At 42.9% G+C, this 19,392-nt stretch overlaps 1 protein-coding gene across 1 annotated transcript in view; it reads right to left on the minus strand.

Annotated features, from left to right (window-relative positions):
* Positions 1-19,392, minus strand: part of rbpjb (recombination signal binding protein for immunoglobulin kappa J region b) — a 51,756-nt gene that overhangs the window by 5,699 nt on the left and 26,665 nt on the right. The window contains exons 2-10 of the mRNA XM_031749329.2: positions 17,730-17,768; positions 9,606-9,701; positions 4,870-5,035; positions 4,429-4,603; positions 2,828-2,965; positions 2,425-2,537; positions 971-1,111; positions 565-720; positions 362-465 (exon numbers count right to left, since the gene is read on the minus strand). Of these exons, the coding sequence (XP_031605189.1) occupies positions 362-465; positions 565-720; positions 971-1,111; positions 2,425-2,537; positions 2,828-2,965; positions 4,429-4,603; positions 4,870-5,035; positions 9,606-9,701; positions 17,730-17,768 (1,128 nt within the window). The remainder of the gene's footprint in view (positions 1-361; positions 466-564; positions 721-970; positions 1,112-2,424; positions 2,538-2,827; positions 2,966-4,428; positions 4,604-4,869; positions 5,036-9,605; positions 9,702-17,729; positions 17,769-19,392) is intronic.

The raw sequence follows: 19,392 nt of genomic DNA on the forward strand, positions 1-19,392 counted from the left end.
AGCCAATCAAAAGACAACTGGCTTAAAGGGAGGGACAGTGGCTTGTTTTACAATGAGGGGCTGCACCAAGGTCACGAATAGAACAAGTGAGGATTATTTCAAACTTTGAATCCTCCAAAGCAATTCTAGTGAAGTCCATAAATAAAGGTGGAAATTAGCAAACCAAAACTATCAGTAACTATAGTACATATTACCTCCTCAGATTACTCATAATGGACAACAATCTTGGGATAAAAAGAAAAAATCTAGCCACAGTGGTTTCTTTTTCCCCCCTTCACTTAACCTGGCAACCTAGAACATGTTTAAAAAGCAGCAGAGAGGCGAGGAAGACACATCCCAGTGAATCCCAGCAAAGCCCCACCTGTACATGGTCTCAGCCTCAACGTCTCCGAACCAGACCCGCAGATTTGGAGTGAAGTTCTGTCCCGTCAGCTCCAGCATGGCGACATCCCCGCCGCCGTTTAGCTGCAGGCAAACAAGATAAATAAACCTGGGATGTAGTGCAGGTGAAATGTCCTGTTAGAGGGGGGAATTTAGAAAATCTAAATGGTCTCTTCCATATACCTGTAAGCTCTCCACCACAGGCACCGGGGTGACAGGCGAGTGGACGGGGCCCATGCCCTCGTAGAAGGTGTATTCGGCCTTGTCTGTGCTGATGATTGTCCAGGAGGCGCCGTCGTTGATCATCTCCTTGTTTGGTTCCTTTGGGCATGGAGTGGCCTGGTGGAGTGGGGGTGGGGGGGGTGAGACACAAGACAATTTGACCAAAACATCTACCCACAGGAAAATAAGCCAAGCATAGAAGAAGAACTGAACTCAAATTCAATGTCAAGTCAGGCTGCCTGGAGCCTTTTTCAGAACGCTACAGCAATCATCCTCAGTCATCTGTGAATAGTATGATTGACTTAATCTGAGGGTGACACGACCGCGACCCTGAAATGATGCGTAGAGATATAAGAGTGACACTGACTTGAAACTGGATGATCCTTTCTTGGGAAAGGCACAGGTACATGCGCTCTGTGTCCTTCAGGTAGAAGGCACACTTGTGGAGCTGGGAGACGGGGTCATCGGCGTCCAGCAGCGCCGTCTGCTTGTCCACCTTCCGGATGATCTGAAAGGACATGAGAGGGGAACAGATTAGCCGACTGAAGAATGGGGAAAAAGGAATAGGGCAGGGTGAGTGTTGGAGAAAATTAAGTGCATAAAACAAGAAAGAAACTGAATTGAAAGGAAAAAAATTACAGTGATCTGGAAGCAAAGGGGAATGAAATGCAGGTTTACATGAGCAGGGAGATAAAGGAGGAGGGGGACAAGACACAAGCAGAAAAGACAGAAGAAAGAAAACAATATCACGAGAAGTTCAGTCAAAACATGAGTAATACGGTATAAACATTAGGCTGCTCTTTTCAGAAAAACTCACTATTAAAAAGGTTTTCTGCTATTTCACGTTCAGCATTTGCCGTGTTTTACCGTGGATACATTACAAAGGTAAGTTTAAATTTGATTAACTTAAACAGAAAAGAGGGGTCCACTGTGTTTGGTGCTGCTAACCTCTATGACCTCAGCCCTTTTAAGGAACTCTTGGGAGTGATCTTTGACATCAATCTAACTTTTGAAAAACAAATTAATGATGTCGTTGGAATGAGCTTCTTTCATCTCCAGTTACCTGCAAAGGGGAAGCCTTTCCTCTGGTTCAGAGACTTTGAAACTGAGCTATCCATGCCTCGATTTTTGTCTCGACTCGATTAAAGTAATGCTCTGTATTCGGACGTCAGTCTGTCACTGCTTTAGCCAACAGCAGCTGGTCCAAAACGCTGCGGCGTGGTCATTAGTTGGCACGTGCTAGCGATACCACGTATTGGCTGTCAGTCAGTTTGCAAACCGATTTTAAGATTTTATTAGAAGAAGGTTTTACATGGATTGATCTTTTATGCTTGCATGCTCCCTCTAGATCAGGGAAATCTGCCGAACAAATGCTCCTATCTGTCTCGAGGTCCAGAATAAAACACAGAGGTGACCCTTAATTTGTCATATTTTAATAATAATAAGTGAACAGCTTTTGTAGTAGCCAGTTTATTCTAAGTGTGTTTTTTTTCTTCTTCTTCGTGTCTGTTTGGAGCATAACGTGCCATCTTCAATATGCACGATACGATGTGCCGCAGTGTTACATGACTCATCACTGAAGAATGTGATTAATGGTTTCAAATACTGTTGTTTGGACAGTTTTTGATATGGCCTATTAAACCGCTCTCACGTTTAATTCGATATCTACGCGTTTCTCTTAGTTTTAGACTAGTTGGTTGGTCCAGTTCACTTTCATCTGATTCAATACCTTAGGTATGTAACCAGGAAAGGCTGGATTGGGCCATCCTTGCATCACAGTTTCATAGTGTGTCATTTTTTGTGAAACAGTGTGATTGTTACCAGTCTGGGCAGGGCCATGCCGGTCACAGAGCAGACCAGCTTGACCGTCTGGCCGTAGTGGATATAACCGTCTCTCACAGTGAACTCCTCCCCTTCTGACTCCTCATCGTCCACTGCAAACACCAAGCACAGGAACAGGCAGTCAGTGTCTGCAACCAGCTGCCCACACGCCTCACTGTGGTTTATACACTAAAGCCAACATTCAATCTATCAATCAGCCCATCACGTTCTTTGTCTGCGATGAATCACATGTGTAATTACTACAACAAAGAACAAAGCTACGACTACAATGAACAGAGAGAGTGTGACATGTAGACAAGGTGACAGGCTGTCAAACTGCATCGCTGTTCTCGTGAATGATCAGAAGCTTGTGTAACAGATATGAAACCTGATGGAGACTCACACAGGTGGATGTAGAAAGCGCCCCACTGTTGGGAGCTGGCGTGAAAGTTGCCACCCTCCACGTGTAGATACCGCGTGCTGACTGTTTGGGAGCGCAGTCGGTTGAACAGTGCCACCTTGGTCCCTGATGCAATGCACACTGTGGGCGGAGACGAAAGCGTGGAGACACGGCCGGTTACATAACGCCCCAAAAACAACAGGTTACTTTCAGGTCGGCGTGATAACAGAGAGATAAGATGTCTGCAAGCCGGCAGGACATGTCCTGTGTGTGGCACAGGCGTGCCATCTGTGACATAACTGGGTTATGGGACACTCCATTTTTCACTACACTGCCCTCTGGTGGTTAGAAATAGTATCGATCGACTAAACGATTAGCTCAACACTTTATTTTTCAAAAAAATTACATTAAATCATATAAAAATCTAAGCAAATTTTAAAAAGTAATGAAAAAACTAAGAAGGCTATAAAATATGCAAGAATAAAACAAACAGAAAAATGAAGTTAGAAGTCACAAATTCAAATATGGTTTAGATTTCAGAATATTCAGTGCAAGATGGAAATCAGTAGCTTAATTTAAGGTTTAATCAAGGCTTTAAGCTTTTTCTCAATATCCTCATAATGGCTGTAAGAAAACCCCCACATGTGCCTTCTTATTGGCTCCCTAAAGAAGAAAGAAGTCAAACCTTATTTACTGTTAAATGTTTTGGTGCAGGAATTGGGGAGATGCCCATTGGTGCTTTAAATACTGTAAAAACAATACTTTATGCCTTCTATGTGCCTCCTCCTCCTGTTTAACATTCATCCAAGGTTTTAACCTTTGTTCTTGTCTTCACTTCTAGACTTTTGTATCAAAGCAGTCTTTCTGCTTGGACTCTGGTTAGATTTTGGTCTCATTTACGCTCTTACTTCATCTAAACATACCCCCCCCCCCAAAAAAAATTCCCATCTACACACACGTGTTAGTAAAGGCATGTTCACTCCAGCTGATCAATACTTTTACAGGGTAAGTGAATCTTAGATGAGATACAACCAATCCAATGTTTTCCATCTGCAGTGAGAATCAAAGTACTTTTCCCTGAGCTGCTAATGAAGCTCTGCTGACTCTGTGGTAAATGCAATCAAGTCTTCACAATAAAAGCATCCTGCCGGTTACCTAAGGCATCGCTCCGAGTGTGAAGCGGCAACAGCGGGACGTTTTCAGTTTACATCAGCGGTAACTTACAACACTGACAGGCCTGAAAACAAACCATAAAATAAACTGCAAAAGTGCCGACAGCCTCACAGAGAGAGCCAGTTTACAAACAGATGTCAGGGTACGAGGCCGGCACGTCCGGGCCGTGGTCTGTACCGCTGTACCGAATATCTTGAATGATTTTGCGGCTCGAGCGTGCCAACCAAAAGAGAGACCCGTGAAACACTCTAGCTGGTTAGGCAGTAAATCATGATGGTGTGTTAAGCGCATGTTAATATGTTTAAGGCTGTTGTCAGGGTTTAAATTTACAGCTCTGGCAGACTGAGCTACACACTGATTTGACATGAAGAGTGAATCTAAAAGGTAAACACTCACAGCGAACCTCTGTAAACTTATCACAAATGACTCACAGTCAGCATTTTTGAGGGACTGCTTCTTTTTGGAGGGCTTGGAGATGACTTTGATCCTCTTGCTGAGGAAGACGCCGATGTCCGCGCTGTTGCCGTAGAACATCTTGACAGACAACATGAAGTGCTTTCTCTTGTCAGAGTCGGATATGTACAAGGTTTTGGCTGTGCAATAATTCTGAATGAGGAGGCAGAAAAAGAAAGACATAACAAACAATCAGATTCATTTCTGTTAATGCATATTAAGCATATTAATCAGCACTACAGCAGAAAAACAAAATCCAAATGTGCTGGAGGCATGTGACAGACTTCCTGTTTCTTTACTGCAGGGTGCCTGGAGGCTATACCGCGCGGCTATGGCAGCTTCTGCTGAGTAACTTCATGTTCCTGTGCCAAGGTAAGTGACAGAGTGACAGTATGTGTGTGGGTGGGTGAGTGTTGTACCTTTCCCTCTAAGTTGAGCTGTTGCATTTCTTGGTCGCTGTTGCCGATGCCGATGAAGGCGCAAGGCTGCGACTCCTGGTCGGAGCAGCCGTCTCGCTCCATCTGGTCCTTCTTTTTCTTCCAGCCGCTGCCCATCAGGTACACACAGGGAGGAGGGCAGAAGAACCTGGAACACACGACACACGTGCAGTTATAATCGCCAGCATTTAAATCTTTAGGGGTCACGAAGGAAAGTAAATTTGTTTTTGTGGTGATTTTTTGAGACTGAGAGATTTGTTGAGAGATGCCAAAATCCCGAAGCACCAAAGCTCTTCTTTAAATGTTTCTGCCTTTTATTCTCGTCTCTGTGAAGATGATCCCACACTGCTTCAATAATGTTGAGGTCCGGGCTCAGGGGAGGCCAATCCATGCCTGATGGTGCTTCACTTTGCATTCTTCTATCCATGTACGCTTTTACTGCACTGGCAGTGTGTTTGGGATCACTGTCATGCTGAAAAAATGCTTTCCAGATGGTTTTACACGGTGGATCAAAATCTGACAGTACTTTTCTCTGTTCATAATTCTAATTTTAACAAGATCTCCAACACCACTGACTGAAATACAGCCCAGACAATGACAGAGCCTCTACTGTATCTTACAGCTGTAAACACTCACTGTTGTACATCTTTCCTGACCTCTGCACAACATAAATGATGACTGGAACCAAAAAAAAGATCCAATCAGATGTGTTGTCACCGAGTCGAGTTCTTGGGTATTCTGGCACACCTCAGCCTTTTATCCCGTTTCCCTTCCTTATGAATGGCTTCTTGACACTTCCACTCAGTCCATTTCTGATGAGGCTTTAATGAAGAGCCACATGCATCTCTCAGGTCCTGTTTCAAGTCTATGCTGGATTTTTTCCCCCCCATTTCTGAATCTCATGACTTTCAGATACTGTTCATCTGCTGTAGGTGGTTTTTAGATCTGTTGCTTCTTTTGTCCTCAACTTGTCCAGTTTCCTCAAATTTTAAGGACACACTGCACACAATGCAGATAATATACCAAAGTTTTTAGCTAACTTTGGGAATCACTTGGTTGGTGTAAAATTTATATTTAATTATATTTTTTTGTAGATCTAACTAAAGGAATGGAAAAACGATGCGATCGTGGCTCACGAGTTGGGCGTTCGCCTTGTAATCGGAAGGTTGCCGGTTCGAGCCCCGGCTTGGAAAGTCTCGGTCGTTGTGTCCTTGGGCAAGACACTTCACCCGTTGCCTACTGGTGGTGGTCAGAGGGCCCGGTGGCGCCAGTGTCCGGCAGCCTCGCCTCTGTCAGTGCGCCCCAGGTCAGCTGTGGCTACAATGTAGCTTGCCATCACCAGTGTGTGAATGTGTGTGTGAATGGGTGGATGTGTGTAAAGCGCTTTGGGGTCCTTAGGGACTAGAAAAGCGCTATACAAATACAGGCCATTTACAGTCTGCTAATAACGAAGTGTCTGAAGATATAATGTTAAAATTAGTTCTTTGCCACGTTGTTGGAAACTCTGGTTCATTCCTTCAGTTAGGGGCGTTTTTAGGCTGGAAAGAGTCATAGGTCAATGTTAGGTGGTTTAACAAGCAGATGATTTGGTGTAAATGTGGGGAAATAAAAGAGAGGAGGAGGAATAAGAGAAAGAACAGAAAAGACCTGAATGTGCACTTCCTAATTTGAACCAGAAGAGGGCACTCTTGCACCAAACTCCAGCTAGAGTCCAACTCCTGGGTCAACAAGCTGTTGTGTACAGCTACAGTAAAACATCTATCTAAACGCTGCCACGCTTCATTCTGCAGATGTTTCCGTGATTGGTCCAGAACTAAAATGATGTGTCAAGAAACGAGAAGCAGCATTTTGAATGAAATCTAACTTTCCTTCCCCCATTTTTAAAAAGGTCCCTCGTTTTACTTCTGTTCTCCTTTCAAACACACGTTTCTACTGTGAAAACAAGAACTCCCTTGAAATAACTCGCAAGTTCAGCTTTGTTAAAAGAAAAATCCACTCATTACGGAACGAGCACACACTTCAAATAAATTCATATGCGTCAGTGTGGAACTGGAAAGCGACCTATTTCGCAACACCAGTGTCTGTCTCTGTGGGTGTTTGTCTACTTTCACCTCCTATAAAAAGCTCAGACAGCGAGAGAGGCAGCTTAGAAAGAGGGAGACAGCACATTAACATTCTCAGTGCGTCCACTTTTGGGTTTTTTTTCCTGGGGCGCTCTCTTGTTAAGGCACAAAAAAGGAGGAATTAAGCGGTTTGACGCACAACATGAGTGCAGCTTTTTGCAGGCCAGGAGGATGTTTAAACAAATACCTGCAGCTACATCTGAGCACGGCCTTTGGGAGTTGCTTATCACCTGAAAAAGTTCAACCTCAATGCACAAAAGAGCAGCAATAAATATGTGTGACAGAAGTGTGTGAATGTTTCTCTTCACTGTCACTTTAACTGGATGAGACAGCTAAAAAAAAGTCCTCAGAAGAATTCGTCTCAACCTCTTTTCCTATCTCTCTCCCTTGTGCTGTCTTCTGTTGCGCTCCAACTCTCAGAGGTGTCTGGGAGTTGGCGTGCAACAGCCGATTTACCAAGAGATAGGCCCTGATGAGATCGCAAGCAGCGCTGCACCTTGGCCAAGAAACCGAGTGGGGGGGGGGAGGATAGGGGGGCTCGGGAGAGTTGCAAAATGAGCATGAGGTGTGGAGGAGAGCAATAAAAATATGCTTCTAAGTGAGAGATAAAAAGGTGAGTGCATAGTTACAGGAAGGGCTCGAGGAAGATGAGCTAAGAGGAACAGATCCAAAAAAGGAAAAAAAAAAGAAAAAAAAAAGTATGTGTTACGATGGTGAGCTATCACCCTGCGTTTAACCAGCAGCATCAGGTATGGCATGAAAATGACAACATTAGGTTGTCACATGTGCGCTCGCCCGTGAAAGCCCACATCGAAAGGCTTCACGGTGCTGCGAGACTCCCCCCCTCTCTCCTCTTCCTCTTTTATTCTCGTAGCTCTCCGTCGGAGCTCCTTCTTCTTCTCACTCTCTGCGGTCTTTACGTGGCCTCGTGGAGAAGGTCGCCTCTCGCTTCCTTTTTTGACCTCCACAGATATCGGAGGTCAGAGGGTTCAACACAGCCACTCAGCACAGAGGCACTGTGCTGAGGAATGTGCTTTTGTTCGTCCCCTCTTGACTAATGTACACTACCTGTGTTTGCCACAATAGTTGAATATAGATTAGAGGATAGTATAAATGCCTCTGGGCCACAGGTGTTTGCAACCCGTGCTGACGTAATCATAAAGACCTTTTTAACATAAACCCTGGAAACTGTGGCTCAGCTACTAAAAAAGCAAACAAACAAAGAATCCAAATTTCATTTTTTTTTTAAACTCCTTAAAATTTAAAAACATTTTTTTTTTGCTTTTTTTCTCTAGATTTTTAACTTGATGTTAAACTGTGTCCGTTCTTTGAATTACTGTGATGCAAACAGATAAATAAGTGCCTGTAGCACGTTTACAAATAATCAAACTTCTGAGGAAAAATACACTGCGTTTACAAGAACTGTCGACCGATTGCAATCTAAGCAGCATTATCGCCACGGGCTGAAGACGAGAAGCCGCCAGCATCACTAAGGAAGTAAATTTAGCCGGCTGGCTACCAGAGATGGGCAGTAAAGTGTTAAAAGTAACTGTAATCTGATTACTTTTTCCAAGTATCGAGTAAAGGATTACTTTGCCAAAAAAGGTAATTAGATTACTGTTACTTTCCCGTAAGCAAACTGCATTACTAAACCCTGATTTTGTTTGTAAGAGTGTCTCATGACAATGACATACGAGTGTGCGACATCGAAGTGTGCAGATCAACAATGGATAATATGGAGTGCGAGAGAGAGTAAGACCATGCAGCAGGCTGAAAGGTCTACTGCTTTATAACGTATTCAGGTTGTGTTTCTTTTTTTTTTTCCCAAAGTAACTAAGTAATAAGGTAACTAATTACTTTTGAAAATAAGTAATCAGTAAAGTAACGGAATTACTTTCTCTGATAAGTAATCCACTAATTACTATTTTCAAGTAACTTGACCAACGCTGCTGACCACCCAGATCTCACCCACAGGCGTGTGTGGCTGTGCCGAGCGTATTTTTCTCACATCTTTTTGAGACACGTCTGCAGACAGTGAAGCTGGAAATTTGAAAAGTCTGTTTGTTTGGTGTGTCACATAATCTCAGCGTGTTGTTTATGATTTTAAGTTTGTAAGAAGGGGTTAAACATTCAGCAGGCTGATGAGCTTTAAAATGAGCTGGAACCAAACAAAACCACCAAGCTGACAACTTGAACACAGAAACCAATGAGAGACTGGATGATCACAAATACGCTGCATGGTGAAATCCATACAATGGCAGTGATGACAATGATGAGGATCTCATTGTCCAGTGATGGTCTGTTATTTAGCGAGACGTTCTCAAGGAGGCAGACCACTAAAATATACAAATAAAACAAAAATCTTCCCCCACAAAGTTCTAATCGTCTAAACAACTGCAGACTCCAGGGTAACATGTAGCAGGGGCTGCTTAAAAATAAATTGTGTGATGTGTTACTGTGAGGTTGAGACACTGACCGACACTTTTAGATTTGCTTTAGATTCTAGACCAAAATCTTTTAAGGATTCCCAAAACCTGAAAAAAAAAAACAAAACGTGAATTAAGACAAGAAGCTCCCATTTCATATCAAACTCACCTTTTCTCATTGCCATAGGATTTCTGTGCAACTTTTGCATGTAGGATCATGACAGTTTGGTCTCCTCGCTCCTTCAGGTAATTCCTCATCGCTTCTCTGCAGGAAGAAAAAGAAGAGGAGAAAGAAGAAGAGAAATAAATTAAACCGGCTATTTTCTAATCTGACAGAGGAAGTGACGTGAGTGCAACTTCACAGAAGACTGTCGTCCGGCTCTTAAGAGGAGGTAACCCTCCTTGTGTATACACGCACATGCAGTAGACTCAAAGCGACCTCTGAAAAGCCAGAGCCTCCACAATATGCTAGCAGAGAAGCTGTGCTCTCCCTGGGTCCATCCGAGGTTTAAGGGGGGAGCAAGAAAACACCAGAGCCCAAAAAACAAAAACAGAGCTGAGCTCATCACCAAAGATTCCTCATGTCGTGTCAAAAATGTTGCAAGGGCCGTGCTCCGATTACTTCTGTCAACTCTGCCAAAACTTCTCACTTCCCACTACACCCCCACCCCCCCTTCACAGGCGCGAGCCGAAAGCTTGCTCGACTGAGAGGCGCGGAGGTGAAAGATCGGGCTTAGACGCACAATTAAAGCACGTCATGCGCATGGAGAGCAACATACTTTGACCCAATCGCCACACATGCACAGATGTCAGTGACACCTGACACGCCAGGGGATCCTCACAGGGCTTCCCACTCAAACACACACACACGGCTTTTCACTCTAGCACGTTATACTAGGCCGCACACTCGGCTTAGACATGCCCTTTGTTATGAAAAGCAAGGGGCCTCCTCAGTGTGTGTGTGTGGGACACAGGGGCTTTGGGGGGAGTGGGTGATACAGAAGAAGAGGAGAAAGCATGATGAGGCAATTATTTTTCTGATTATTTCAGTCTCACTGCAACACTAAAAAAAAAAAAAGAAGTTTTTTCTAAATTACTGATCGCCAACAGCTATAAATGAGACTAATAGAGGTACGATCCTGGAATTCCACACAGATGAGGCCGTTTAACTGATCTGCAGCAGCCTGATATCACTTAAACACCACATGGAGAAAATGATATCAAGCCGGGGTGGACGGGGGGAGTGCGTATGACTCCAGTTCGACTCTGTGGAAAACAGTGGTTTCATTAAAATGTCGGACTTGTCCGCACGGATGCATTTAGAATGTGATTACGTTATTAAAGGACGTAACCCTTCTCTGGGAAGTGAATGAAATCGTCGCTGGTGTCTCTCACACACACACACACACACACACACACACACACACACACACTCACACTCTAACCACGGTGGGGGGAGTGGAGGGGGACTCCTGTGCTCACAGCTCTGATTGATTATAGAGAGAAGACGCAGTCCAGGCCTGCTGATGTCAGACCCTGCAGGGCACATGTCACACCTCTGATACTGCCTGTGACCTACTGCTCCCACAGGAAGGATGACACACACACACACACGCACGCACACGCACACTATTAATCACATTTATTTCATCCCATTTATACAGGATTAGGGCAGTTACCACTTAGAGGAAGCTTCTAAAAGATGGTTTGCATCTTATGCATGTCCTAAAGACCCTAAATAAAAACGTTTAGATCAAGTCAACCTTCACTAAAAATAAAAAAAAAAAAAATGATAAAGATATACAATTTGGAGCGACAAGTAAAATGCATGAACAATTTCAGTTTGGCAATCATGTGGCCCCCTAACAGCAGGACCTTAGCTTGTCTGCCTAGAGACTGCTCTGCAACCGTCTGCCAAACACCAGTGATGGAAGAAGAGTGTATTCACAGACCAGATGGCGAAAATCTCCGTGTGATTGTGTTGACTGATAGCAGGCTTCCACAGTTGGCCGTAGTTTCCAACTACTCAGACCTGTAGTTGTGCCTTACTGCTGTAGTCAGGACATTTCAAAAGATTTTTTACTCAGAGGACAGATATTTTATGTTTCTGGTTTGCAGGTTTTTTGTTTTTACTACCGCTCGGCGACTTAGTGTGCTTACATGTAAACTACAGGCAACCGTGGCGATCTGCGAGGGACCAACGCAGTCACAACAAGATTTTTGGTGCATTCACCCCGTTTGTCATTTCACCCAGTCACAGCCAGCATCCTCCAGGAGCCACTCGCCAACCAGTCGGTGACCAGAGAACGCATCGTGTCCAATATGGCAGACACCACGAGCATGAGTTCTATATAACTTCTATAACACAGGAACACAGCCTCTTTAATGGCTTCTGATAGTAAACTAAACCTATCAGTTTTACATAACCTTTAAAACATCCAACAGTGTTAGCTTAAAGCAGCTAAATAAAACATAGAACATCTTTAAATGATGCTTTATCCCCATTTTCAGCTCTGTTTTTTTAAATCTTGGACTCACTAATGGAGAAGCTTTGTATAAGTCACACTTAAAATAATCTATTTTTATCTTTAATAATGGTCTGGGTGCACACCCAGGCAGTTTTATCTGCCTTCCCCTCCTGCTAAATCAGCTTTCTTCTGATTGGCTGCACCTTGCAAACAGAAAACAATATGTATAAGACCATGTAAGTGACATCAGCTCTCACTGATCTCATACAGAGTCATGAGTAGAGAAAACAAAACAAAAATCCTTGTCCTTGGCCTTACAAAGATCATCTATGCATGTGCTGACCTCCTTATATGAAACTTGTTTGATAAGAGCACGCATGACTGTAACGGTCCACTCAGACCATGCATTCGGTGCCATACTTAATGAGATCTTTGGGCTCCGTCACTCATTTTGAAGCTTATGTTGTCAACACTTTGGAATCAGTTCTTGCCCTCCTGACAAAGGGAAATAAAACACCAAATTAAAAAAGAAGAAATGTTACATCAGCCAGCCTCAAAGTCAGGGTCACGCTCATAAAAAAGGGAAGCAGTTTGATCAAATATTCAAATACAATGGCACGTAGTTACTGCATGACCACAAAATGTAATGCTAGTGTTTGTTAAGTGTCGTGCGACAGCCTCGGCTTGTGGTTGACACCGTTTCAGCGCTCACCAAACCCTTCCAGACCACTGTGGCTGAGTTGGGGAGAGACCATTCCCCATCAAGACACAAATGCTTTGGCACACGATCGCGCTTTGACTCACAGCGGCTCTTTATGTATGCTGATTTTCACTTCAGAGCGCCTCCAAACAACCACTGAATAGATAACAAAGATGCACCACATGTGGCAGCAATCATGTGAAACTGAATATCCTATGATCAGATGGAAAAAAAGAAAGAAAAAGAAAAAACACAACACAAAAGTCCCCAACACTGGGTCCATCGATCCAAACTTGTGCTGTGTAGCCAAGCTTTGTTCAAACCCGCAGAATTTTATATGAAAATCTAGCGGGGAACAAGAGCTTTATAAAGATACCAAATATGTCTCGAAGGATTTCGGGGGAGACGAGTATAAAATGATGCAAAAAGACATCAAAAAAAGATGACAGATGACTATCATGACGCAGTGAACCAGAAACATCAGGACTTTACGCAGGAGCTGTGTATCAGAGGGGAAAACCCCTAAAAATGGATTAAAGCAGTATTTGTGCATTTGTTCTCTCTATTGCACGGTTACCCTGTGCATTATTATTCAGTCTTCAGTAATGTGTCAACAGGGTTTTTCCTGTCACCCCACCCAAAAGGTTTGGACTTCCCCCCTGAAGGAATACGGGTGTAATAAAAGATTTTTTTTTCCCTTCTTACTGAAGCATAAAACAGACAATACAATATGATATTTAGTGCCTAACAGATATTTTGTTCCAAACAGAGGTGTCACATATAGAGGTGCCAGAGATATTTTTTCCCTTTTATACACAAACAGCTATGCCCATGTGTGTATTAATAATAAAGAACAATGGAAACGGGACATGCTTCCAAAATCTTTTTCGTGCTACAAAATGCAGATGGCAGCAGGAGAGTAACGAGATTCCCGTCTCTTAAATGACTCTTACTCGTACGTCTCGCATTGATATCGATAAAGACGTGGCTTTGATCTAACACATTCACCCTAACACGACAGGGCCGTCTTGAGTAATCATTTGTGGCTTATACAGAGTGAAACACGAGCGCACGCACGCCACACAGACTAGGTCTGAGCGCTGGAGACGGAAGGAGAAGTGAGAGAGACTGTGACCAGAATCAGCTCAACTTCCTGTGCAAGACTAGCACGCAGCAGATGCATGAAATTCCTGTGCAAATCAAAATACGACTAAGGTAAGACCAAATTTCAAAACATTACACTGTGTTCATTTGTATTTGAGGGATTAAAAAAAACTGGGGGAAGTAAAAAAAAAAAAAAAAAAAAAAAATAATCAGCCCTTCATTCATGCAGAGACAGGAAACGAGGGTCACTTCAATTAAACCGAGTACGCCCACATGTAATAAAACCAATAACCACAGATAAGAGTCTACATTACACACACACACAGAAAAGTAACAGCATCTGAGCTGCAGGTTTAATTTCTGACCGGCTTTATTTAGGTCCAAAACAATGTGCTAAAAGGCAGTCGGCGACAGCGAGTGAAAAGGAGGGGGGTCAGAAATAAAACGTGAGGAGAGGAGATCGGGCAAAAGAAAGAAAAAAAAAATCGCAACATACAAAACAAAAGAAGACATGCTTGAGAGGTGAGACAAAAATGTGCCAGACAGATTTATAAAAAGACGCGTATCTTTAACAGCAGGCGATATGGGGTGTGTGTGTGTGTGTGTGTGTGTGTGTGTGTGTGTGTGTGTGTGTGTGTGTGTGTGTGTGTGTGTGTGAGGGGGGGGTTAAGCCAGGCTACAGATGCAGCAGAGCAGACAGGCATCTGCCCCGTACATCTGCCACAGCGTCTACAGCAGAGCAGCGCTGTCACAGGACCCCCTGTGAACACACTCAAAAAACACGCACACGAAGAGCAGAGGGGCGGGGGCACATTAATGCACACATGCACGGTGAAATAGCTCAATTAAGATGATCAGACAGTAATTAGTTTGCACCTTGTGCATCACAAAAGGTAGATTACACACAATTGTAGTGTGGGGCTTTGGGTTAAAGCATTAACAATCAGCCACTTTAGCCTCCTTTTACAAGGCTAGGAGACGTGGCCTTTACACACACACCCCTCACTGTTTGATGTCTGACCTCCCAGATGAGCCGTGTAAGCCTCTAACACACTGACACAAAAATGGAAAATTACTGAGAACTGTGGGATATTGCAATAGCGTGCACACATCTCAGCTCTGATCATTTGCTACGCGGTAATCAAAGTAAATCTTCCGCTTTGACATTTCGGCATCAACGACAAAAATTGGGAAAATTAAAAGACGCAAACAGACTCCGCATTAAAACAGCGCTGATGTCATTGTTTGAGTGATGTCACAGATCACTCAGGATATTGCAGTGGGTACTCGCGCCCTCAGTGTTGGTATATATGGTATGGCAGGTATAATCTGAACCTAAAACATACGGTGAATCAAACAGGCAGGTCAACCCACTGTAACCAGAGAAGTGAACGAAATAAATACCTGCTTCTTCTTCTAAGTGTACCTGTGATTAACAGTTTGAAATGGCTCATTTATGCTATTGAAAATACAATTCCTGCAGATATGTTTGTATCAGCATTTATAACAACTGATGAATGGCAAAAAATGTTACAAAAACAAAGCAGTTTCCCTGTGTCAGAAAGAAAATAAACATATTGGCCCATATCTTGAATTGTTAAAATCACCAAATATCAAAATCAGTATTGGTTTTTCAAGTCATTTAAGTCAAACTCTACGTGCCCATTAGACTGTACTCCCTTATGACTAATTTCCAAATATTTATATTTGGAAATTAATACTTTATAGACTGAATGTGTAAAGTGATCCATTTTTCTGTTTCCTTGCTTGTTATTTTCAAATAACCAGTAAATTAGTTGCCAGTAAACTTGGCAACCCAGCCTGTATTCTCATGTTGAGTCCGTTTGTGTAATTTTGCGCAAGTGGATGTGTCTGAACCCTAGAAGTGTTTGTTCCAGTTGAGTAGCCTCCCTGACAGTGCGGACCTCTAGGACCTGGAGGTTTGGCTGCCATAAAAAGCTCCTGCGGGATGCTGCAAAATTTTAGAGCAGCACCCAAAGAAAACCTGCGGACACGAAGACTCTACGGCAGATTGACAGGCCAACAAAGACCATAACCATAGTCACATGAACTAAACGAGCTCTGTTGTGTCGGTCATATTTCTGGCCATCAAAAACCATCAGACGAATCGAAGGGCCAGTGCGAGCCAGCGGACTGGCAGCACATGAATAAAGAGGGGGACACATCAAAAGGTGCAGGGGCCCCTTTTTCCAAAACCACGCTCGGCTGTTCCAGGCAACACGCAACCCCCTCATTTTCCCCGCTGAGTGCCACGCGCAAAAGCCGAGCAACACACACACACACACACACTCTTTGTTATTCAGAACAGCAAACACCAATAAGCAAACAAGTGCGTGCGCACACACACACACACAGACCCTCCCTAAAAAGCAACCCACATCATCCATCAACGGTCTGGATTCACCCAAATGTTACTCCAAGTAACTTGGAGCAAACTTAAGAAGAACACAATAATCAAAAACTTGCAGTACGGCTCGTCAAAAAAGCTACACACAGTAAGACGAGTACAGTGCAGAGAGCGCACATTTGGACTGTGAGGCCTCAGAAAGGGTTATTTATTGCTTCTCTAGCATGTTTCTCCACAAACAACGGCAAAAATAGCACGGTTCATTTCAACACAAGCACATTAAAACAGTCCCAAAGGAGGTGAGTCTGCAGAGATCTAAGTAATGAGCGATCAATAGCAGAACAAAAATGAGGTAATACAGCAAAGCTGGGGTCAACAGAAAGCAGCTGTGCAGGACTCCACAGTAAAGCTGCACATGTCGTACGCTATTGTTGTATCAACAACAACGTTGCAGCTCGTCAGCAGCGGTTGTTAGTGACGCATTTCTAATCCTACGTCTCCACTTCTGGAGATCACAGCCTGAAATGAGCTCAACAAATTTTCTGTGGCAAATCTACTGGTGAATATAAAAATTATTAAAACACTTATAAAAATTAGGGGTGGAAATCGCAGTTAAAAACAAAAAAGTTCCTGTTAAAGAGAAAAGCGAGGTATTTATTATTCACATGGTGTCAGTGGACAATGTCGAGAATCGTTAATGTTAATAGTGATAGCTCGTCAACTAAGGAGGTCTTTTTTAACTAATATCCCCACTGATGCATTAAGTTGACACTGTCACATGACGAGATTCATTTTAAACTGTTTCTGCAACGCCACAGTTACACACGTACCTCAATGTATAATCAACACTTGCAAAACAGACGGGTCTGGGCGTGCACCAGCGCGTGTACAAAGTTCATGCTTGGACGTCTGCATGCTTTTTTTAATGTGCGTGTGTCGTGTGTGTGTCGTGTGTGGGTGTAGTGGCTACACGGACCAATCATAATCATGACCTAACAAGAGAAAACAGGCTAAAGAAAAAAGAAAAAAAACTGGATGAATAAGCAGAACTAACGGTCTAAGTAAAAAAGAAAAGAGAAATAAATCACTTAATAACTTTAGAGCCTTGCAGCTGATATCCACCCACTAATGTAATCACCCAACACTAGGTTTGGGTGAATCAAATCACCCAACCTTAGTGTCAGTGTGCGCCTCTTATGCTTCACCATTTGAGTTAATAAGTAATCATCAATGATTTGAAGTAGACTTAAGCTTATGTTTTTAAGGAAAAAAAAGGGAGGGGGCATGGGGTTAAACGACAGGGTGGGACAAATTGTGTAGTTTTTGATGTTTTTTTATTGCAAAGTTTTCTTTTTTTTATTGGTAATCCCAGAGTAGCATTAGTAAGCTAGATATGAGGGGATACTTCAGAGGGTCTCTTTACTTTCATTCATTTGAAAATAAAGTGTCCAAAATAGTAATAATCACAACAAAATCAAATCGAGAAAACAAACAAACAAAAAAAAAGGTAACAAATACCTTGGGGAGGGGCGGGTCCCTAGAATAGGTGTTCACGAGAACACAACGGCACACGTACACAAAGGTACACCGAAACCCAGCACTATGACAACAAAACAAGCTCTAAAAGGACCACGAGTGCGTGTGCACACTCACCTTGTTAGGCGCTGTGGCTGAGGGTGCTCCCCGAACTTCCTGCAGAGAAACAAAGTGAGAAGAAAACATGAGTGGGTTGGTTATCAACCACAAACACACGCAGAGTAAATAGTGCATTGCAAAAAAAAAGAAAGAAAAAAAACAGCACATGTGCAAACGCACATAAAAAGCAGCATGGCCTTGACAGCGTGTAATGGCAGTGTGTTCAAACAGAGGACGTGCCAAACGTCGCGCCGCTTGTTTGCCGTGAAAACACGATTTTGTGTTTTCAGGTTAAAGCAAATGAACTTTGTTCAAACTAATTGCCGTCGTGTTGAAACACGTTGAACATCAATGGAAAAAAAAAAAAAAAAACCCCACTGGGTTCAGATCAGCCAATCGGTATATTTAGTATTACTACTGAATTTCAGAAACTCAAGTTCAGCACCTGAACAAACAACGGTTCTTCAATGGCCGACGCGCTCAACAAACAGGTGTGAAGGGTTTGAGATTACAGAGATTTTAAATGGTGCTCAGAGAAGCCCTAACCATATTTATCTCTATTATCTGTGTTACTACAAGCTATTATCTTAAAATAACACATTGATGTAGTCGTGAAGATCCTATTGATAACAAAACACACACCCCAAAGACAAAAAAACAAAAACGAAGAGAAAAAAAAACCCCAACACACACACACACACACACACACACACACACACACACACACACACACACACACACACACACACACACACACACACTAGGGCTGCCACAAACGATTATTTTGATAGTCGACTAGTCACCGATTATTTTTGCGATTAGTCGACTAATCAGATCATGCATCGATTGGACGTAAAACTTACAGCTTGAAAATATGTTAAACGTTTATTTTGTGACCCAGAAAGAATAATAAGAGTAATATTAAAACTAACTAGCTGCCGCCATTGTTGACAACTGCGCTGGGCCGCACTATGAATTCTGGGACACAGCTTCTTCTTCTTCGGGGTTTAACGGCAGCTGGCATCCTTTACATGCACTGCTGCCATCTTCTGTTTCAGTCCGTTATTACACTTTTAAATCCTACTACTTATTCCTGCGTCTTTTGTGATCTTACAAAGCTTCAAACGACGCGTCGACTATTAAATCAGTCGTCGACGATTTTGATAGTCGACGTAATCGTGACTAGTCGACTAATCGTGGCAGCTCTAACACACACACACACACACACACACACACACACACACACACGATAATACAAAAGCAGCTCTCTGGCTTTGTGTTTGCAAATCTGAATTGTAAAATCTGAACAAGAACATTTGACTTGATGAATTTTTTTGGCAGTGCCTCCAATCCACTGGTGCTGAAGGCATATTGCAGCGATTTAAAAATTACAAACCACAGGGACAGAAATTCTCATTTTAAAATACGAGGTACTGCACCAATTTAATTACTTCATTGGTATTTATGAATTAACAGCAAAAGGCGTGAATTTCAACAAGAAAACTGATCTTTTTAATTTCTCCTGTGAATGCAAATTATTCTAAAGTATTCAGAGTGTACAAAAATACAGATTGAAAAGCATTTTAGCTGAACCCACCGACATTCTGCTTGCAATTTTGTAAAGAAAGACCTCTCCGAGGCATGGCACTCATCAGGTTAAAAGGTCTCCGTTATACTGATG

This window comes from Oreochromis aureus, linkage group 3 (genome assembly GCF_013358895.1).
Source record: "Oreochromis aureus strain Israel breed Guangdong linkage group 3, ZZ_aureus, whole genome shotgun sequence".
Lineage (NCBI taxonomy): Eukaryota > Metazoa > Chordata > Actinopteri > Cichliformes > Cichlidae > Oreochromis > Oreochromis aureus.